The sequence below is a fragment of the Sciurus carolinensis genome, chromosome 3 (genome assembly GCF_902686445.1).
Source record: "Sciurus carolinensis chromosome 3, mSciCar1.2, whole genome shotgun sequence".
NCBI lineage: Eukaryota > Metazoa > Chordata > Mammalia > Rodentia > Sciuridae > Sciurus > Sciurus carolinensis.
In genome coordinates this window covers 63,789,933-63,812,197 of record NC_062215.1, presented here as the reverse complement: position 1 = coordinate 63,812,197, position 22,265 = coordinate 63,789,933, and the positions used below count along the sequence as shown (strand labels likewise).

The 22,265-nt window shown below is 55.9% G+C and overlaps 2 protein-coding genes across 5 annotated transcripts in view; one reads left to right on the top strand and one right to left on the bottom strand.

Annotated features, from left to right (window-relative positions):
- Positions 1-68: 68 nt before the first annotated feature.
- On the bottom strand, positions 69-16,041 carry Git1 (GIT ArfGAP 1). Of its 2 annotated transcripts, XM_047543379.1 has the most exons (21): positions 15,760-16,041; positions 9,653-9,786; positions 8,865-8,977; positions 8,638-8,743; positions 7,871-8,088; positions 7,694-7,788; positions 7,315-7,357; positions 5,370-5,396; positions 5,146-5,194; positions 4,687-4,759; positions 4,041-4,138; positions 3,568-3,679; positions 3,302-3,435; positions 3,014-3,166; positions 2,657-2,887; positions 2,517-2,570; positions 2,267-2,353; positions 2,097-2,170; positions 1,780-1,962; positions 1,587-1,650; positions 69-1,442 (listed from the first exon to the last, which is right to left on the bottom strand). In XM_047543379.1, exons 1-21 carry the CDS (start codon positions 15,809-15,811, stop codon positions 1,230-1,232), a joined length of 2,313 nt encoding a protein of 770 aa, XP_047399335.1. In that variant the 5' UTR covers positions 15,812-16,041; the 3' UTR covers positions 69-1,229. The 2 variants fall into 2 exon arrangements, with proteins under 2 accessions (XP_047399335.1, XP_047399334.1); XM_047543378.1 differs by lacking the exon at positions 5,370-5,396 and having other exon boundaries at positions 15,760-15,950.
- Positions 16,042-16,189: 148 nt separating this feature from the next.
- The window catches only part of Ankrd13b (ankyrin repeat domain 13B), a 23,161-nt gene continuing 17,085 nt past the window's right edge, over positions 16,190-22,265 (top strand). Inside the window, exon 1 of one of the 3 annotated variants that reach the window (XM_047543383.1) lies at positions 16,190-16,301. In XM_047543383.1, coding sequence (XP_047399339.1) covers positions 16,248-16,301 — 54 coding nt within the window. In that variant the 5' untranslated portion in view covers positions 16,190-16,247. Of the gene's footprint in view, positions 16,302-19,588; positions 20,123-22,265 lie in introns of those variants that run through there. The other 2 variants (XM_047543382.1, XM_047543380.1) reach the window with 2 other exon arrangements.

The window sequence follows — 22,265 nt, the reverse complement described above, 5'->3', positions numbered from 1 at the left end:
TCCCTCCTCACTTCAGGTCTGCCTTCACCCCCATCCCCAATTCTCTAAGCATCAGAAACTGGTACATGGTCACTTATTTATTTTTGATACAAATGTACATGACACACATCTTGACAGTCAGCCTATCCACCACCACACAGGTAGGGCCTGGCCTCCCAGGGGAGGCGATAGAGAGACCTGGTGGGTGCTGCTGTCTGCCTCTCCAGCCTTCCCAGATTGCTGCCAGGTCCCTGCCTCCACATGGCAGGACCACCATGGGTGTAGAAGTGAGGATGGGTGCTGGCCCAGAGGTTACAGGGAGGGGCTCTCAGCTCCACAGCCACCAGCTGAGTGAGGGACCCCGGGGAGCCAGCCCCAGGTGCTCAGTCTTCCACCTGCCAGTACTTTCTCCTCCACAAGGAAGGAGAGATGGAGGAAGTGGTTTTCCTTTTGTTTGTGGAGTAGAGGTCCAAGTGGAGGCAGTGGTAGGACCATAGCTGGTGACCCCAGCAGTCCCTGGTCCCAGACACAGAAGAGGCTGACCCCCCAATGTTGTTCCCACTGTTCTGCTCCCCTTGCCCTCAAAGCTCCAGACAGGCCAGGCATCCAGGACGGCACTGCCGCCCGCACTCTCACACGCAGGCACGCAGGGACACTCAAGTTACCACAAAGTTAAAATTAAGGGGTGGGGGGAAAGGAGAGAAAAAAAGATTTTCCAGTGTTTGCTGCTGGGGACCCCGGCACACAGGTTGGGCCTGTGCCCTAGGCAGGGGCCGTTTGGCATTAAAAGAGAGCAGCAAGGGGGCTGGTGGCTACAGGGCAGGGACATCCTTGGAGATTATGTACAAAGGAGGGGGATGCCCCCGCTCAGCCCCCAATAGGGCTGAAGTGGCTCATGGGGGTGGGGTGCATATAGGGGGAGCTGCCCCATTTGGAGTGTCCCCATCCAACCCTTGGGTGAAGGTGCCCGAGAGTGATGGGCTGGGAGTGATGCCTTATAGGCCCCTGCACAAAAGGGAGGGATGCTATGTACAGGGGGGAGGTGCGTGGAATGTGGGGAACAGAAGCTTCTGCCACCCCACCTCCCCATTCTTGGGGCTCAAGGGGATGGGCACCAGGGCACCTGGCTGCCAGGGGAGAGTGGCAGCACTAAGGGCACTTGTGCCAGTGGCTCTGTTGGGGTGGGTTAGTGTCTAGAGTGGCCCAGCTCCCGTGAGGTCCCAGGGTGTGGGCGAGGGCAGGGAGAGTGGTCATTGCTTCTTCTCTCGGGTGGTAATAGTGACCAGCTGCTTGGCGGCCTTGGCGATGTCATAGGCGCACTGGATGACCTGCTGGGTTAGCAGTTGGAAGTCCACAGGGGCGCCAGGCTCTGGGGGCACTGTCTTTCGGCACTCACTCTGCAGCCGGTAGGCGCTGGCATTGAGCAGCCGCAAGGAGCTGCGCACGGGCTCCAGGGCTGGCCTCTGGAGGGAGGGATGAGGGAGGTCAGGTCTTGGACTTTTAAGCTGTGCTTCTTAGTTATGGCCCCGCCTCTTTGTGGGTCTCCACCCAGGTAGCCTTTCCCATCCCAAGGCTCTCCCACTCTAGTTTCTGTCTGGCCCCTGTACCTTTGGGAAGAGAGAGGCCATCTCGGTCACAGCCAAATGGATCTTTTCTGAGCAGGGAACAAAACTGTAAGAGGAAGGGGAGAAGAGGGGATGGGTAAGGGAATGCTCAAGTAAGGGTCCTAGGGACAGAACCAGCCCCTCCCCTGCCTCTATGGCACTGGAAGCCAATAGGACCCTGAGCCCACCTCCATACCTATCATGCTTGAACTCCTGGGCAGCTCTCAACAGCTCCTGAATATTCTTGGTGACCTGCTCTGTTTTTAGGATAACATCCTCAGTGCTGGGAAGCCCAGGGTCGAGGTCTCCGTCCAGGCTTTCCAGCTCCGGGTGAAGATCGTCCTCCTTGCCCAGCTCTAGGAAGCGCTTCCCTTCCAGCCTGAGCCCAGGTTTGGAAAAGAGAAGGCTGTTCCAGCACAGGCAGCTTGCCTGTGCCCATAGATATTTATGCCCTCTCCACCTTCTCCCCTCTGGGTGCTGGTAGGGCTGGGAAGAGACCTGAGGGTGCCTCACCCAAGCATTGGGTCCCCACTCTGCGTGTTCTCATAGTCGCTGTCTGCACCGCTGCCATGGCGGGAAAGCTTGCTCTAGAGGGTGTGGGGAAGGGTGGCAGGTGAGTATGTGTCCCTGGGCTCATAAAGCCCATGTCTCCCACACGGTCCCCACTAGGGCAGCAATATTACCGCATGGCGGCTTCCTTCCTGGGAGCATGACAGCAGCGGGGAGGAGGGCGTAAAGGGCACTGCAGAGGCAGATACCCCCTTCCGGATCTGAAATCCAGGGCAGGGCATGAGTCAGTATCTCCTCTTAGCCCCAGCTTACCCCCTGTGAAGGCTGAGACCATGTATGTCCCAGCATCTAGCATAGCCTGACACCCACCGGGGCTCAAAACCTTCTGGCTGCAATGGACCCCCCTTCCCAGGCCCTGCTTACCCTGTAAAGGCCAGCAGGGACGTGCACTGAATAGATGGCATCATCCTCCAGCTCCTGGGGTGGCAGCACAGTGGGAGTCATGATGGGCTCTGTGGTGGCCCCCAACCCCGTTACCCACCTGAGACCCACGGGCAACTCACAGTGCTATGGAAAGGCTGTAGCCGTGTGGTGAGCTCGTCCCCAGGTGTGCCCCCAAAGGGCTTTAGGGCGGAGCCTGGCTCATACATGGAGAAGGCCTGGCGGTCCCTGCGGTGGGTGCTCCCACCAGGCCCCATGGGTGTGTGTTCTGCCCGTTCGCTGGGGAGTGGGGGTGTGGGCACGGGCCCTGGTGGCTGCCGGAGCTGCAGGTTCTCTGCCTGTAGCTTGTGGATCTGTGAGTGCACATGGTGTCCAGCTCTGGGTACAGGCAGGCACCCCCACCTTTGGGAGAGGGCGACTCCACCCTCCAGGAGGCCTAGAAGCCTTCCTCCTACTCCCGGGGAAGCTGCAGCTCTCACCTCTCTTTGCAGCCTCCTGAGCTCATCACTCAAGCTGCTGTTGACCTTCATGAGCTGCTGTACTTTTGCCTCAGAGGTAGCCAGGGCCTTCTTCAACTCCAGGTACTCCTGTAGCGTCACTGCCCCATCAGACAGGTCTGAGGAGTCCATGCTCTGTAGAGACAGAAGCCAGTCAGCCATAGGGACAAGGGCCCTCTATGCTGTGACTAGCCCAGTTGTTCCCAAGGACCTGGGCTACAAGACAGCTGGGCCTTGATAGGGACACGGAGGTGGGGATAGTGCTCAGACCCGGGCACGGTTATTCCGAGTGGCACCAGCACTGCGCAGGGGCTCCTGGTCTGTGTCTTCATCGGAGGCCACACTGTCATAGTCGTGCTGGTCATCAAGGTCACTCTGGTTCCGTGCAGACAGCTCCAGGTTATCTGAGGACATAAGACCTGTCATTCTGCTCGCTCAGTCATGCAACCCATTTATCATGCCCCCATACGAAGAGAGGCACTGAAAATATCCTGGGACAGTGTCTGCTGCCCACATGCCTACTCATGCCCATCCACCTGTGGGGCTGCTCAGGCTCTTGCCCTGCTGCCTCCGCTTGGCCTCACTGAGAATGTCGATGATCAAGGTGGCAAACTCTCGGGCATTAAAGCGGGCCAGCTTCTGTCGCCCCTGCAAGGCAGAAAGGGCCAGGTCAGCATAAGAATGAGGGGATGCCCATATGGATGATCCACAGGGATGGGGACAAAGCAGCAAAGCAGGACCTTGCCATCTGACCTAACCATACCTAGAAAATACCAGCCCAACTTCACCTGGCAGCTGCACTCAGAGCTGGGCCAGTATAGTTCCAGGGTGCCCAGGGAGGAGCCCTTGGGAAGAGAATGGAACTCCAAGTGCTGAAAAGAAGGGCCTTTTTCCTGCTCCGAGATCCCAGTGTCAACAGGCCCTGAGGACACCCCAGCCCACAGTGGCTGAGAAGACAGGACACCCAGAAAGGGAAGACACCTCCTCAGCTCCCTCCCCAGTCTCTCACCTGATTCCGTGTGGCTGAGTATTCAGGGTTAACTGGCAGGAAGGGCACAGCACTGCGCTCCGTCACCAAGGTGCTGTGGTTTTGGGTAGCCAGCCACACTGTGAGGGAGGCAAGGGAGCAAATCATCCACGGGGCCAGGCCCCCGGGGTGGAGGAAGCACTGAGCCCAGCCTTCCCAGCTCCTGTCTACACCCAAGTGGGTGTGCAACACCGAAGTGGTCTCCAGGCTCACAAACCCAGGCTGGTTGAGGCCCACTAGTGACTGAGGAGCAGAACAAGGCCTGTCATACCAGGCCAAATTCAGAATTTGGGCTGGAATCTGGCTGTGGCCAGGAAGGAGTGATGCAGGGGTGTGGAGCAGACTGGGGAGCTAGCCAAAGTGGGAGGCAGCCAGAATATAGATGAGCTCCATTCCAGGGTTGGGGGTGGAACAGGCTGGCTGCCTCCAGCTCGGCACACCCTGCCCAGTGGGGGAAGCTGCCAGGCGGGCTCACCACTGGTAGAGGCTCACTGCCAGGCCCCTAGTAGATCAAACCCCAGCCGCCCCTTCTTAGTCCCACTAAAGGACCAGAGAGACCCCATATCAAACCCCACCCCTTCGTGTAGATTCCTCTACCCAAGACCTCTGCTGCCCACCCATCACTCACCAGCATCATTTTCTCTTCTGTCCACTTCGTCATACACATCCATGGCAAGTTCCTCAAAGAGCCGGTTACTGAGCTGGAGGCAGAGAAGGATCCAGGCTTGTCAGATCAACCAGCCCCCAGTGCCAACAAGACCAGCTCATCAGGATGTTGTGAGACATGGGGAATGGATCATGTCCTCTGTGCTGCCCAGCCCCAACTGTCTCAGAACTGGAAAATGGGTAGGGGGTCTATGTGCTAAGCTCCAAAGAAGAAGAGGACAAGAGGTCAGACCAGTTAGGGCTCTGGGAGACCTAATACTTTGGAGGACAGAGCCAGGGTCAAAGACAAGAGCAAGGAGAGGTTATAGAGACCAGTGAGGTTAGTGAGGGGGCAGGACAGGAGGAGGGAGGAACAATAGCATGGGGTGCAGTGGTCAGGGGGGCAACTCTAAGTGTCACAGGCCTGTGTGAGCAGACTCACCGCTTGCAGCTTCTTTTTGGCAGCTTTGGCCAATTCTGACAGATCCAGGCTACAGATGAAGAAGGGAGAAGGGGAGAGACCAGACATGAGCAGTGGCCAGGCTCCTGCCAGTGACCTCCCAAACATGCAGGGTTCCCAGGGAGATAAGACCCTGATGTCACACACCAAGCACCTCCCCGCCCTACCCAACCTCCAAAGCCTGCTGCCCGGCAGGCGCGGTATACCTCTGAGACATGCACTTTTGCCGAGATCTAAGTCCAGAGGAAGGCAGCAAAGGGGAGAACAGGACAGAGGCAGCAATTACCCAGGAGCGGGCAGCACACGCCTTCTCATGTCAAGCTCAGACTGGTCTCCACACACACCCGACCCAGAGTGTACAAAAGGGAACTCACCTCCCCGCTGACCTGCTCTTCCTCTATGACCCATCCATCCACTGTCAGCTATCTGGGAGTTACCTAAAGCCTTCCTTGCCCTAAACTCCTAGCTAAGTTTCCCAGTTCTGCCATAATTTCCTCTTGCCTTTGCAACACTCTCTTAACCCATCTCCTGCTTCGAGTCTTGCCCCTAAAATACTTTTCCCATCCAGCAGCCAGGGTGATTTTTTTTTTTTTTTTTGTGGTTCTAGGGATTGAACCCAGGGGCCCTTTACCACTGAGCATACTCCCAGCCCTTTTTATTATTTTATTTTTAATTTTCTCTAAAGAGTAGGGGACCTGATAAGAATTGCCCTCTTTTTATGTTTTATTTTGGGACAGGGTCTTGGCTAAGATGCTGAGGCTGGCCTTGACTTGCCATCCTTCAGTTTCAGCCTCCTGAGTAGCTTGGATTACATATATACACCACTGCATTCCATCAGGGTGATCTTTGATACATCTGGTTGTACGACTCACCTCTGCCTTAAAGCATTTCAGTAATAACACAGCATATTTCAACCACAGTTTATCAAAAAGTTCACTTTAAAATATTTGCTAAATACTTTGCATACATTATCTAAGTTAATCCTTTCAATAGTCCTGAATTGGGTCATTCCCATCTCCAGGTGAGATAACCAAGGCTCAGAGAAGTTAAGTAGCCTGCCACAAGTCACAGAATCAATAAATGGCAGAGCTGACTCCACACATCCATGCTTGGAACTCTGCCCTGGGAATGGCAGCTAAAGCTCACAGGGCTGGTCATTCTCACGCCTCTCTCCAGTCTTGTTCCCTGTCTCTCACAGTATGCTGTGGTCACACAAGCTGCCTACAATTCCTGACACCTCTATGCCTCTGTCATGCTGCTCTTGCTGTACTCCTCTCAATGAATTAAGGCCTGGCCAGGTTGCTTCTCTGTCTAGTCTCAGCTCCTCAAGGGCAAGGATCGTGTTTGAGTTACCTCTGTGTCTCCAGACAGCAGTGGGCTCTGACATGCTCAGTTAACAATTCATTGAGTGCACATCCATATGTGGGTATGTTTATTACACAAACATGCATGCACACACATCAGGCAGAATCAGAGAAGTAGAGCAGAATCTTGGGGTCTTAAAACAGAGGAGGTCTGGATTTAGGGATCTGACCTGTCCAAGCCTGACCATTCCATCTGTCTACCAGTCCCTTGGGAGGGAAGATCCTCCTCTCCCCAGATGCAGACATGAAGATATGGTTATATGAGGGCCACCAGGTGGCGCCAGCATCTATCTTCTGAGCTGTTTAGGTAGCTGGGGGTGTCCCCCCCTGTCCAGGCTCTTGAGGCCTCTAAGATCAGAGGCAGAAATGCCCCATTCACACCCTGCCCAGGACCCTGCCCAATTTGAGAGGACACAGAGGCCAACAGTCTCAAAGTCAGCCAGCTTCTGGGACCCTAACTTCTTCCCACGGAGTGGAGGCTTTTCCTAATGGCTGTAAGGCAGGTCAGAACCTAGTGGTCTACCCTCCCAGCCTGGGGCCTTTCTTTGTACCCAAGCCCTCCATGTACTTGACAATAATAGAGCTTAGCTGTGTTGCACATACTGAGCTGACATTTTTCTACCTTGTGGAGTGAGGGCTGGACTGTGTGTACCTGTGCCTCTAGCCCCGGAGGATGGAGGGTGGGGTCCCAGGCTGAGGCCTAGGGAGGGACTAAGGTGGGGCTCTGGGGTCAGGCACCCACATGGCATCCAAAGTCTCTAAGAAGGGGCATCAGGTGGGCACTCACCTGTCAGCCATCTGTGGGATGATGTAATGCCCATTCTTGTGATCTGAACAAAAATAAAAATGCCAAGTCACTGATGTTGGGTGGCCTAGACAGCTCAGAGCCCACCTCACTGCTGAGAGCAGGGCTTAGCACCCAGAAAGTGTCAGGGGAAAGGGAGGAGGGCAACCCACTGCAAGAGAACTGGAACTGGATAGAGTTAGGCCCACCCCCACTCCCTGGCCCCAACATGCTGCAGCCCAGAGCCTGCAGCAATTTCATAGGAGCTAGTTGCCTAGCAACACTGTTCCCCAGCTGGCTTTGTCACTATGGCACCTGCTGCTGGGGTGTGTCTGGGTCCCACCTGCCTAGCCCAGTCATGCCCACTCTGTGCTCTGCTCACCCGGCTTGCGTCCACAGAGGTAGAAGGCCAACCTGTCAGTGAGCTCATACTGGCACTCGACTAGCCTTTCCGCCAGTTCATGGTGTCCCGCCTGCCTGTAGGGAGGGGGCATGGCTCAGCCCTGCAGCAGCAGCCCACTGTCCACCACACATGCCTCACCCTTCAGCTGACCCTCACCTGGCATAGTCGATGGGGGTGCGGCCATTGACATCAGGAGAGCCAGGATCAGCCCCATACACCACCAACAACTCGGCCTGCAGTGTCTGCCCTGCCTTGGCAGCCACGTGCAGAGGTGTGGTGCCCTTCTCTGGGTGGAAGAAGTTGGCCTGGGCACCCAGGGACAGCAGGCGTAGACATGTTTCCAAGTTGCCTGTCCGCACACTTGAGTGCAGTTGCTGTAAGGGGCAGAGTGTGCAATAAATGTGTGTGCAAGGTAACACTGCCAACACCCAAGTTACACCTGGCCCAGGCTGCTCCTGGGACTCCTACCAGCTCCAAGGGGCCCAGCCAAAATTGGGTCATGTCAGGGAGGACAGAGGGTTTCCCCATTCAGAGTTAATGCCAACTAATAGTTATTGACAATCATCACATACCACATGCTGTGTGCTCTGCTTGGAACAGACATTACCTATGAGGGAGATGCTGTTATTACATTTTACAGATGAGGAAACTGAGGCTGATTGCCTAAGCAATTGTCCTAAGTTTTCCCAGCTTTCAAGGAACAGCTGGGTGGAGTCTAGCTTTACGTGTTCACTTAGAATCAGAAGAGGCACTGCCACTGCCAGCTTGACAGGGCAGTCTTACCCCATCACTGTGCCCTGTTCTCCCCTACCTGGCTGCCTTGGGGGCCTAAGGTTCAGTGGTAATGAAGGAGAGGCCTCAGGGTGTCATGGGTCTGGGAAAAAGAGAAGAGATCTATCCATCTGTTGTGGGGCCCCTCGAACCTTGCTGAGGTCTTTGGCGGTGACCCCATCATCATCCCGGCAGGGAAGCTTGTGCACAAACGCCAGCATCTGGTACTTGGCCCTGATGAACTCTGACTTGATGGGGCTGCATGGAGCACACAGGAGGCAATGGGGAGCAGGGCCAGAGAGGCTGGTCATCTGGCCACCTCCCAGGCCCCTGTACCAGAGCACACAGCACTGCCCACCACCCTTGCAGCCCCACTCACTGGACTTTGTCTTGGGGGTTGGCTTTGCGCCGGCCACTCTGTACTTGTGCGGGGTCCAGCAGGGAGTGCTCCCAGATGGAGTTGGCCCCGTTGCTGGCGAGTGTGTGTACCATCTGCAGGGAAGAGATGCCAAGTGAAAGAGTGCCCACTGCGTGCCGGGCACTGGGGGAAACACGCCTTGAGTGCCTGCCATGGCTGGAAACAGTACTGAGGGGCCTACTATGTGACTGGTACTGCATGCCTCCATCCAGTCAGACCACCCAAAGATGTGGGTCCTGTTTAACACTTAGGTTGCATGGAAAGTATGCCAAGGTTCAGAAAGGTTAAGCAATTTGCTCAATGCTACCTGTCCAATCTAATAAGAGGCAAATCTGGTCTGAGAGATTCCTTTCTACATGGGGTGAGCAGATGGGTAGAAAGGGTTAGGATCAGTCAGGTGCTGTAGCACACATCTATAATCCCAATGGCTCAGAAGGCTGAGGCAGGAGGATTCCAAGTTTAAGACCAATCTCAGCAACTTAGCAAGGCCCTAAGGACTTAGTGAGACCCTGTTTCAAAATAAAAATAAAAAAAAACCCAACAACCCTGGGGATACAGTTTAGTAGTTAAGAGATCCTGGGTTCAATCCCTGGTTCCAAAAAAGAAAAATAAGGATTAGGGATCAGGCTCTGCCAGATGGGTGATGCCCCTGAAAGCTGCAGATCCCAGACAGGTATGTATGTGGGTGTGAGGGAAATATGTCCAGGCTCAGCACACTGTGGGAAGAACCACCCGGCCCAGCCCTGTACCTGCAGCAGTGTGGGAGGCCAGGCGCTGTGACGAAGGTGCTTGACGATGGAGATGTGGCGTCCCAGACTCCGGTGCACACTGCAGCACTCGTCACACACCAGCACACCCCTGCTGATGGATGCCCAGCCAGGGTCTGGGAAAGGGAGGCAAGGGTCAGCTGGAGCTGGACAATAGGCCAGATCTCCTGAGCACCTGCACAGCCCATACTATGCTTGGTGCTTTGTGTATATATGGTCACTCAGTCCCTAGTAGCCTAGGAGCGGGGACAGACAGTACACCCAAGTTACCAATGAGAATGCCCCCACTCACGTTTATAGCTGGGGACCAACAGAGCCAAGTCCTTTCTTATACCTACTCCTCTGGGGACCTGTGGTCCCCAGGGCCCATTCAGTAGGTACAGCTTCCTGTCCTGCAATCACCACCACAGATCTCACAGCCTTTCCCCAGGGAGCAAGGTTTCTGCCCCAGTCTCCTCCCAGGAAGGCAAGAATCCCCTGTGGGATATGGTCTTGACATCACATGCCAGAGAGTCCAGAGCACCCCTCCTGTTCTGGAGCAGTGCCACTGTATTTCTCCTACATGTTAACCTGCTTGACAGATCACACTGCCTCACAGGCTCCTGCTCCTGCCCTTGCAGGAGAGAAGCCCTTTCAGATCTGAGCCTCCCTGCCACCACTATTGTGGGCTGGAGTCCCTTCTAAGGGGGATGAATAGAGCAAAGGAACCAGTAAGGTACTCTGCATAAGAGGCCTCTTACAACTGCCAGGCATGGGAAGAAATGCTATCCTGCTTTACAGATGAGGATATTGTGGCTCAGGGAGGTCAGAGGTCTTGTTCAAGGTCACACAGCTAATGAGTAAAATTGATGAGATGTGGACCCAAGTATTTTGACTCCAAAAACCAGGTCAGGTCTACATAATTGCTGATGCCCCTCTGCCCCTGCAGCCCTGGATGGGCACAAGTCTGGGAGTCACTCTCCACCCCTTGGGGAGAAGTATAGTTGGAAATAAGAAGGGACAGGACAGGGTGGGAGCTCCTGGGGTCCTTCTGAAGGTCAAGGGAGATGCCACCCATCCCAGGCCCCTCGCGAGAGGGGGAGGAGATAGCTCCATACAACTAGGGCTGTAGAAAGGTCATGGGGGAGAAAGCCACCATTGTGTGTAGCCCGAGAGGGGGCAGGGAGCTTCTTTCTCAGATACTCAGCTTTGCCCAGGCCCCCGCCCCAGTTCAGGAAGTCCTTTCCTGGGGTGGTGGCAGTTGTGATGGAATGAGGGAGTTGACTCTTGGCCTTGCCCTGTAGTGCTCAGGGTGCCCGGCAGTGGCCCCACAAAGAGGGAAACAGGCTTGAGGTGATAAAGACTCTCCCCCAACCAGGAGATTCTAAGGCCCTTCCCCACAAGGACTCCCATCAAAATTCCTAGAATTGTGAGCAGACTCTGAGTCAAGCGTCTGAATTCTGTCCATGGTCAGTGTCCCCCAATAAAGAATGGGCATATGAAGTGGAAGAGAGCTCAGTCTTTGGGTCTAGGGTTCTTTAGGGACCCCACAGAACAGGGCAATGAAGAATGTACAAGGTAACTGTCATATACCTTCCTAGGAGGCTGATTCTGGGGTTCATGAGGAAGGGATCAGCCATCTATGACAAGAGGGGGAGCTCTAGGGCACACTTTTGTATTTTGTATTGGCTTTACCAAAACAGTAAGGCATCCAAAGCATGGAAAGCTCCCTCCCCTGACTACCAAACACCACTGGGTCAGGGGGTCTGCCCGCCAGTCACCTCTGGCAGCCCAGGCAGGAAGCGGGAAATGATGCAGCCTAAATTCCTCTGGTTGAAACGGTGGGGTTTCCTGTAAGTGGGGAGCCGCCCAGGCCAGGATCATAAATGGGCTGCCCCAAGGCCTCCACCCCAGGCCTGTTGTCCTACCAGACAAGCTAAGACTGGAAAGGACCAGTGGACCCAGAGCCCCAAATTGTGGGCAGACCAGACAGTAAGGTATCTCGATATCGCAGTCTCTAAGAGACCAGGACCAGAAGAATGGCTTCAAGGCTTTTTTTGGCATTACAGAGAGCCTAGCTTGAGAGTGCTCCTCTCTCCTCTGTGATAACTTGAAACAGGAAGGGTGGGCAGGAGACACTGGTCTGGGCCACACTGGTGCCAGCTCAATTCTGAATTCTGGTTGACACAGAAGGGGAGCCTACCCTAATCATTCTACCTACACCCTTTGCCCAACTGGCCTTGAGTCTACTAAACCCCACCTAAACCCAACTGGGCTGGCTCCTAAGCAGAAGGGCCAGGTAGAGTTTCTCACTCACTTTCTTTCTTTCTTTCTTTCTTTCTTTTTAAATGTTTATACCAGGGATTGAACCCAGGGGCACTTAACCACTGAACCACATCCCCAGACCGACCCCCCCAAACCACCCTTTTGAGGTAGGGTCTCACTAAGTTGCTTAGAGCCTCAGTAAGTTGCTGAGGTTGGCTTTGGACATATGATCCTCCTGTCTCAGTCTTCTAAGCCACTGGGATTACAAGCATGTGCCAGCGCCCAGTTAAGTTTCTGAAAGTCAAACAGCTATTGTAGTTTAAGGAATTCTTGCTCCTAAGAAGCTCTCTGGACCAAACTTGGGGGAGAAGGAACAGGGAATGTAAGGGTTAAGGGGGAGGTAGTGGCTTCCTGCTGGTTCCAGAGTCAGGGTGTGGGTCTGGTAGGTGTGAACAGGCAGTAGGAGGGATCTTGAGGATTTAATTAGTGTCACCCCAGAAGGAGACTTCTACTAAGGTGAATTCATGCCACTACCCAAAGCCATCAGTGGCCTCTAGGGCCAGTAGGTCTAAATAGAAAGACCAGCCTCAGGCCTCCCTCTTCTGAGCTAAAGACCAGATCCTCAAGTAGACAAAAGAGAAAGCAGACAAGAGTAATTCATGGAGTCAGAGGTGAGAGTGGTGGTTGTTTCTGGGGATATATGGACTGGGGAGGGGCACAAGGAAGCCCCTCAGAGAATGGAAATGTTGTATATCTTGGGCTGGGGAGATAGCTCAGCTGGTAGAGTGCTTGCCTTGCAAGCACAAGGCCCTGAGTTCGATCCCCAGTACCACACACAAAAAAAAAAAGATTTGGAAATGTATATCTTGAGCACAGTGGTGATTTCATAGGTTTGCGCAGATGTGAAAATCCATAAGAGGAACACTAAGGTGCAGGTATATGGTTGTATGTGACTTACACCTCAATAAGAGGAAGAGGGCTGGGGATATAGCTCAGTTGGTAGAGTGCTTGCCTCACAAGCACAAGGCCCTGTGTTCAATCCCCAGCACTGCTAAATAATTAATAAATAAATAAATGGAAGAAAAGCCCAACATTTACCCAGCCCCAAAGCTACATTAAGAGAAATGAGCCTGCAGGTTAACTTGCAACATGTCTCCAGTCAGTGGCCTGCCCTGCTCACCTACAAGATGGACATCTTGAGATCTTCACTCCTGTGCCCAGGGTTGCCAAAGTGGAAAGGTGAAAAGTGCCAAAGTGAAGGCCCATGGGGTAAGTAGGTTCTTTTTTTTTTTTTTTTTGGTAAGTAGGTTCTTGATGGCCAGGTCAGGTAGCTTCAGACAGAGGCCATGTTGTCAAGGTGAGTGAAGACAAAGGAATGGGGAACCAACATTCTTTAGGGTGCTCCAATGCCTGCTCCTCTCCTGAACTCCCAACCAGGCAGGGACGAAGATATCACCTGATTAGGTAGCACAAACTGCCACAGCAGCCATGCCACGTCCAGCTGCCTTGCAACATACATTAATCCCTGGGTGCATGGGGTCCTTTGGGCATAGGCTGCATTACCACTCATGTCCATCACCCCCACTCCCCCAAATTATCCAATTACTAAAAGGCCATGCTGCCACTACTGGGGCTGGGACTGCAGAGTTTCTATCATTGTGAGAGAAGCCTGTGACTCTGAGTGGGAGTCACACACCAAGGGGGTTGGCACTAGGTTTGGACTCCGAACTGCTGGGTATCCTCATGTCTCTTTTGCCTAAGATACTACAGGCCCAGATTGAGAATGCCACTGCTGCCAGGGCCAGCATGGTAGGGCAGGGCGTGTAGGGTAGTCCTGACAAGCACCAAAACATTGGCACTTGGGGAGTGCCTGCCATGTGGTAGACACCATGCTATATGCTGGGATGGAATGATGAGTAAGATTTTGTTAATATCCTGCTCACCTCATCATCTCCTTGATGAGGTGAAGGAAATCCTGAATCGGGGGAAAGGAGGTACCCTGTGCACAAATGCCTCTGTCAGATGAGAGCAGAGATGTCAAACACATCTGATGAACATATCTGATGCACACTATTCCTCTCCCCAAGCTCACTGGACATCCAGAGGCTCCAGTAACACATTCACAGGGAATGCAGATAGGACAACTGTCTTGCTGATGTTGCTCTAGAGTCTCTGCCCCAGAATCAGGAGCACAGATTCAGAGTATGGGATGAAGGGAGGCTTGGAATCCATTTTTACTCCAATTTCTTTGCCTCACAGTTAAGGAAACTGAGGCCTGGAGTGAAGAAAGTCTTTCAATGAATCACAGAGTAAACTGGAGACAAAGGCAACACCAAAACTCAGGTTCCTATTATGAGGTGCCTGCCTGCTAAACCTCCCCCTCTCAAAAGAGAGGTGCATGATAGCCTGGGACAGACAGAAGGCAAGGTCTCCTCTTAGTCTTTCCATTCCCAGACCTGACTATGGTTGGGGAAAGGGAATCACAGTTTCTAGCTAATTAAAGGTAACAACACCCATCCCAGGGTAGTTCCACCAGGGCCATCCAAAACACAAGAGAAGGTCTCAGGATCATAACCAGCCATGATGAGATATCTTGTGCCCATGTCTCTGCAAGGTATCCATAGTTCCCAAATGCTCTAGCTTGGAGCACAAGAACTACCAAGCCAACTGTAGGGCTCAACTTGTTGGGATCTAGTGCTTTCCAAGGAGTGAATGGTATGAAGTTAAGGGCCCATGCAATAGTGCCCCATACTCTCACGGTCTCCCTGGAGTTCACAGACCCTCTGAGCCTGCCCAGGAAGATAATTCCTTTTCTAGAGAAAGGTTGGTCAAGGTTCACAGCTTCCTTCCCCAGACCCGCTGCTGGGTTCCATCACAGTTTGTGTCTTCCCATACCATAAGGGTGACTCTTGGGTCACTGCCCCTCGCTTCCTCAGCAAGTCAGGGAGGTTTTAAGCCAGTCAGATCTAACTCTGCTGGACAGGAGAAGGAAAGCACTGCAAAAGTACAGTCAGGAGGCCAGTCAGGAAACCAGCTGGATGAGGAGAGACTGGGCACCCCTTGCCACTACCCTCTACCCAATTCTGGTCAAACTAGAGAAACCAGAGGAGGCCCGGGTCCAGGCTGAGGCAATGCCTAGACCACTTTTCCAAGCAGGCCTCACGAGGAACAGGAAAAGCCAAATCCAGCTGTTCACAGTTACCAGCAGGCCAAGGGATGCTTCCGGGAGAAGATGCCCTGGCTTGGACTGTTCCTGAATACCAGGCCCTACAAGGAGTCCCAGCCTTGGAAACCAGAGGCAGAGAGTCGTAGGAGTAGCCAGTCAACCCCTCAGTTGCTCCTGAAGAAACTGTATTTAAGCCCCTTGGCTCATGTGCCCCTTGCCCTCTGCCACCCCAGCGAGCATGCGGACCATGCGAGCAGCAGGTGCAAGACGCGGGGGTGGCCCTGAGGACACAAAAAACGGACTTGCGCCCACCTCCTAAACCCTGCCGGCCTCTGCCGGAGCCCTCCTGCCGCCCAAGGCTGGCGCTTCCGTTTGGAGACAGAGATGGAGGTGGAGAGGCAGCTAGCTGCCCGCCTCCCTCAAACTGAGGGGTGGTGGGAGGCGGCGCCGAGTATGTCCTACCTCGCTCGTCCACGGACTCGACCGAATAAGAGCCCCCCAGGCCGACCCTCCGCCAAGGACGCGGCTCCGCAATGGCCACGGCTGGGGCTGGGGCCGAGGCCAGAGGCCGCAGCCCCCCGCCCCGCCCTCCGGCCCGGCACAGCGCACCCTCCAGGCCCCGGCGCCCTCCCGGCGGCGGCCTGGGTGCGCGGTCCCGCCCCCGATCCGGCCCGCTTACCCGGAGCGCTGCAGTCCGCACACACCTCCGCTCGCGGCCCCTTCCGGGACATCCTCAGCGGCGACGCGGCCGCAGCCCTCTGGGCCAGCGTGGGGGGCGCGGGCAGCGGGCCCGGGCGGCGGCGGCGGCCCTGCTGCCCGGCCCCGCTCCCGCAAGGCCCCGGGTAGGCTCCGCGCGCCCGGCCAACCGTCCGCTCCTGGGGCTGGCCCGGAACCCGCCGTGCCCGCCTGCCCGCTCGCCCTCCGCGCCCTCCGCCCCGCGCCACCCCTCCGCTGCTCGCCGCTCGCTCTCCCCGCCCCCTGCGCGGCTCCCGGCCGCTCCTGCAGGAAGCGGCGCAGGCCCTGCCCACCGGGGGAGGGGCGGCCCACACCCCCGCCCCGCCGCCCGGCGCAGCCGGCCGCGCCTCCCGGAGAAAGGAAGCTGAGAGCACGGGCGGGAGGGGGCGGGGGCTCTTAAAGGGACCGCGGCCGACGCGGGCCTGGCGGGCAATGATGCTTGCCGCGTTGACCTCTGCTCCGGCGCTCCCCAGGCCCGGAGGCTGTGTGAGTCACCCTTATGGTCTGCTCCCTTTCACTTTCGGCGTGTGTGTTGGGGGCGGGGGTGGTCCTGGGGACGATTGGCCCTGGGACTGAACCAGGTCGGGTGAGCCGAGAAGGGAGGAATGAGCTGGAGGCCTAGACCCCCTCCCCATCAAAGGGGCTGTGCCTTGGGATGCCCATCCATCTTTGGTTGGGGCGAGGTTTATCTCCAGATTCCCCATGTGTCCACATCTGGGTCCAGGTGGGTGTGTAGTCACACCCTTGCTCAGTATGCACACTGCCAACAACATGGATGCCCAGGTACCAGAGAGGTCATGCAGTGTGTCCCCCTGCCTCCAGACTAAAAATACATCTATCCCTCCATTCTTGCTTCCATTTGGATGTTTTTAAAGCCCTCCTGAGGAATGACCCACCCTGTGTGCACTAACATTCCCTTTTTTAATCTGCCTTGTATACATACACGGTGTTTCTGGGCCACAAGAGGGGTGTGTGTATAGAGCCTGTGCATGTAAAACACAGGCCATTTCTTGTGAGGGCCTTTCTTCCTGGACTTCACACGGAGAGGAAGGAGGGGGACGTGGTGGGGGGCCGGCAGGGAGCCCAAGTAAGGCCGCACGTGGGTGTACCCAGGCACTGAGCATGCTCCCTCATACACGTGTGCCTCTTGTGGCCCCAGCCCCCATCCCCGCAGCAGCAAAAGGCCAGTGCCTTCTGCTTTTGGGGAGAAGGCAGAGGTGCCCAGGGCCAGACCTGGGGGCTAGGTCAGTGGTGACACAACTAAGGGAGGGCTCCCCAGGCGTCAAGGAACTCCGGGTCAGTAACAGGGCAGGGGTTGCGGGGAGTCCTTGGGCATGGTGCCCGAGTGGGTCGATTTATCCTAGCGGTGCCAGAGCAGCAGTGACTTGTAGGTGGGCAGACTCCTTCCCTAGGGAAGACAAGTAATGCTTATGAGTCACACCACCCAAAATACTTGCAAAGCTGCCTCCATCGCCTTTCGCTGCAGCCCAGATTGACAAGTTTGTTTGAAATCGCGATCCACGGGATATTTTTATAATCGCACCTTTAAAAAAAAAATTAGATTTTTCCTCCCCCTACAGCCAGCAGCTCAGCTGGTGGGGCTTGTGCAAGCAGATAACTCGCGGGTGTGTGTTTGCGGGGAGGGGGAAGCACCACCTGCAGTCCCTGTGGTGCACTCACTCCAAGGAGTCCATGGGCTTCGAGCTCCAACGGGAGGAGAGGGGCACAGGAGGAGTGGCCTGGCAGCCCTTACCGGGCGCGCAGCCCACGTGCGGTGACCGCAGGTTCACCCCCAATCGACCCCCAGCTATGGAATTTCATTTATTAAATGTCGAGGCGGCTGCTGGCAGTCCTGCCGCTTGGTTGTCTTTGTTTCTCCGCTGTGTGGGCGCGTCTGGAGCACGTGGCAGCCAGAGCGCTCAGACCAGAGGGAAAGCGACTTGGGTTTAGTGTCAATAGCCGCCTGGCAAAAAGAGAACTGGGCTGCCCAAGAAACAGTTGCCTTCGAATCCAGCATGAACCTCCCCTTCCTTGGGCTCCAGGGTTTTGCAGAGAAAGAATGATTCACTCCGCTGCCCCCACCCATCTCCTTGTTGGCCCTGGCATGGACACACTGTCCAAACTTTTATTCCTGAACCCCCAGCCTCGTCACAGCCAAGCTTCTAGGCTTGAAGTTGCGGATAAAAGGGTTTTGGATTTCCCGATGGAGATGTCATCGCCCCAGGAAACGGGACAGCTAAAGTGGAACCACACACAAGACTCTAAAAACAATTTAATGAGATGTGCAGGCATTCTCCAGGCCGCTCCTCGATGCCCCTCCTTCGCTTTAGTCCTTCCCAGCTCGGGCTGCCGCCACGACACTCTGCTGACCCCTGGTGGTGGAGGCGGGCAGTGGTTCCGTGCTACCAAGACGCCAGCCGGCTCCTCCCAGGCTGGAGAAAGGGGCGAGGCAGTCCGCTCCTCCCTCGTCCTTTCCCGCCGGGGCCTGGCACCACAGGGTGTGGAGGAGGCAGGAGAGAAGACCACACAAAGAAACCTGAGAGAGGCGTGGGAATTTTCAAGCTTTTTCTGGCACCTCCCACACAAACACTTCTTGGATTGTTGTTCTCAGTAGGGCTGATGTGGAATCCCTTTTTCCTGCCTTGTTTGAAGGTGGGCTCAAGAAGGCACTGGTTGTACCACCTGTCTCAGTCAGTGTCTGGTTGTACCACCTGTCTCAGTTCGCCTGGTTGTGGGAGGGAGACGCCCGTTTCCAGAGCAGTTATTATCCTTAGCTCACCCCAGGAGGTAGTATCCAGTCTGTTTTTAGAGGTGAGTGGACTGAGAAACAGAAGATGTAAGAACATTTGCTTAAGGTCCAGCAGTTAGGAAGAAGGTATTCAAACTCAGGTTTCTGACATCATAGTTCATCTTCCCTCCAGGGGCTGGGCCAAGCCTCTGGATTCTTCCAGCCCTTGCAACTGGCAGCTCCAAAGGCCAATTCCACTTTTACCACACCCTCTGCAGGGACCGTTCTGGAAGGACCTCTGCCCTGGATGCAGGAAGGAAGCGGTCTGGAATCAGTAACTTCCTTTACTGAGAGGTCCACAAGAGAGTAGAGGTGGGGAATTACCACCTGCTGCTTTCTCTGCCCAACCTCACTCTGGTTCTTGCTGAGCAATCCTTTTTCCAACGTCATGTGTGGAATACGTGTTCATTTCTAAGAGGGCAGGGAAGATCTTGAGAAATATTTCAGGTGCCAGACCCCAGGCTTCTCCAATGTCCCTAGTACTGATTCCCTGCATCTTTCTCAGGGGTCCTGCATCAAGCACTCTCGTCAGGGAATGTGGATCCCTTCTCAAGTGCCCTGGGACCCAAGCTTGATTCTGAAGACCACACCTCTCTCCGGTTCCCAAACGCAAACGCTAGTGTGGCCTGTCCCCCTCCCCCTCGAGCAAAAGGCAAAATGCCACGGAAAGAGGCGTGCCCCAGCCCACCTGGCGTCAGGGGAGTGCCTCTGTTTCGGCCAGGCCCGAGTCCCTGCCTATACTCTTAGGGAATCAGGGGACAGTGCGAGACCCTCTCTGGTCACCCGCCACTCTCGGCTCCACGAGAAGGACTACAAGCCCCATGATGCCGCGGAGCCGAGCTATAACAAGCTCTGCCCCGAGCACCCAGGTCCCCTCCTCTCTCCCTCTCGTCCCTGCATCCCTTGCCGGCCGCTCGGGCTGAGCGCCGGGCTATGCGGCTGCGGGGAGCCGGAGGCTGCGGGCGCACGTCCCTGCGGCGGCGGCGGCGGCGGCGGCGGCGTCTTCGGGGCCCGCGCCCCGAGCGCCCCCGCTGCGGGCGCCTGCTCCCTCCGCGGAGCCGAGTCTTTGTGTGCGGGAGTGTGGGAGGCGACGCGCGAGTCCGCGCCGCGCCGCCGAGTGCCCGCTCCCTCCCAGGGCGGGTGGGGGCCTCTCCTCGCCGCCAGTCGCCGCCGCCGCCCCGCGAGGACGCCGGCCGCCCGCGCCGCCCGCACAGCGCTGGGCGCGTCGCCCCCGCCCGCCGCCGCCACCGCCGCCGCCGCCGCCACTGCTGCCGCTCGCACATGCCCGAGCCTCAGCCCTGGGAGCAGGCAGCGCCGGCCGCCCGCCCAGCGGCCCCGGGCCCGGACTCCGGCGCCGTCCCTTCACCCGGGCTGGGCGCCGCGGCCCCGGCATGAGGAGCAGGCGATGATCCCCGCCAACGCCTCCACCAGGAAGGGGCCCGAGGGCAAGTACCCGCTGCACTACCTCGTGTGGCACAACCGCCACCGTGAGCTGGAGAAAGAGGTCCGCGCGGGCCAGGTAGGAGCGCTGTCGGGGCGTCGCGGGGACCCCACGACCCGGCTCGCGCGTCAGACGTGGGGAGGGGGCGCGGCGCCAGCTGTCCCGACTCTCCGGCGAGTTTGCAGCGCTTCTTTGTTTGCAGCCGCGGCTTTTGTGCTTGTTGACCAGGAGAGGGTGATGGTAGCGGCCCTCGTCCGCTCCCCTCCTGCTGGGACAGGCGGGCCCACACGAGTTCCGGGCCCTCCCAAATTGGGGTAGGGGACACTATGCCCCTCCTTCGTCGGGGCAGTGAGGGCTGGGGAGAGGGACTACCGGCTCTGTGTTCCATGTGGTGAAGGAGTCACCCCAGCTCGCGTGAGCCGCGACACCTCCGCGTGAGTGGGGGGAGGTGGGAAACGCCTGAGTGGGGTGGGGGCTACAGGTCAGGGAATAGGCTGTGTGACACTCAGGGCATCCCAGCCCCACCCAGGGCCCTCTTCCTTCCTGGTGAGCGCTTTCTCTGTTCGCTCAGATTGGGCAGAGCCCTTGGGTCCCTTAGACCCTAGCTAAGACTCAGGAATGAGAGTGGAGAAAGACCCTCCTGGGGAGGCCTCAAAGAACCTTGTACTGGTGCTGAAAGGTGCTCTCCCCTCTGGTGCTGGGGCCTGCTTTCTAGGCGCCAAGAAACCTAGGGGCACTGGTCCCAGGAGACCTTGAGGTTCTACCCAGAGAATAGACTCCTTGGTTCTTGTTGGTTAGTGTGGACCAATGGGTCAGGCAGCTTTGAGCGGTGCAGTGGCCTCCGGCCTCCAGGAAGACAGGTGCAAGAGTGGGGTCTCCTGATCATTTGGGGGTGGATACCAGGGATTGAACCAGGGGCGCTTAACCAGTGAGCTACATCTCCAGACCTTTTTAAATATGTTTTATTTAGAAACAGGGTCTAAGTTGCTTAGGGCCTTGCCAAGTTGCTGAGGCTGGCTTTGAACTCTATCCTCCTGCCTCCACCCTCCCAAGCTGCTAGGATTACATTAGTGCACCACTGTGCCTAGTTTCCTGGCCATTCTTTAGGACAAAGGCAGGAATGGGTCCCAGATAGTCCCCAGTTCTTTCTTTAGCACTTAGGCCATGGGTAGGGACTTGTGGTGCAGAAGACCCATCCCAGGATGGAGAGCAGTGACCAGAGCTGGGTCTAGCTTGCCCTGGGTGTTTCAGGTTGAGACCTACAGACTTGGTTGGGTCTAAGACCCTGGGGAATTGGCTGGGAGGAGTTAGCTCAGGAGTTACTCATAGTGCGGATCTACCTTCTGAAGGCCACTTCTTAAGTCATGGAAGTTCAGTATGAGGAGCTGTCCAATTCCCAAGGAAAGAGTTGAGAATAGGACATCAGACTGTGAGCTAGGGAGGGTCAGGCTATCTCTGAAGTTCACCCCTGAACCCCCAGGCCAGTGCAGCATCCAACTGCTATTCCCAGTAAATAGTAGGATAACCTGGGTCTGCAAACCTCTGGGCTGGGCTAGGTGTTCACTTCCTTCCTTCTTTCATTTATTATTGGGGATTGAACCCAGGGGCACTTAACCACTGAGCTACATCCCAGACCTTTTAATTTTTATTTTGAGACAGAGTCTGGCTAAATTGCTTGCTTTAACCTTGTAATTCTGCCTCAGTCTCCTGAGCCACTGGGATTATAGATGTGCCCCACTGCACCTGACTGTTTCCTTTCTACCTATGCTTACACTAGATGTCCCAAGTTGTCCCTCAGCGTGGGTGGTTTATCCATTTTGTGGTTTTCAGCCACAAGAGGCCTGGTAGAGAGAGGTCAGAGCAACCTGGGCAAACAAGGATGACAGATAAGGCAGCAGTGCCTGCCTTCAAGGAGCCTGGGTTCTGGGGAGTCATGTGTGGACAAGGATTACAGTGCAAGGTGCAGGGTGCTCAAACACAGCCTCTCCAGTCCACTGGCTCTTCTTTGCTTTTCTCCCGAGAGCAAAAGAAGACAAGTTTCTGACAAGTTATAACTGGAGGGATTTAAATATGATCTGAGAGGAATTTCCTGGAGGGCCAAGGATTATTAGACTGAAGGCTAGAGAATGAATCTCTAGAATGTCTCAATTCCAGTTCCTTGCTCTGGGCACGTGAGTGGTCCTTTTCCTGCAGACTGGAGGGAGGCAGAATGCCCTGAAAG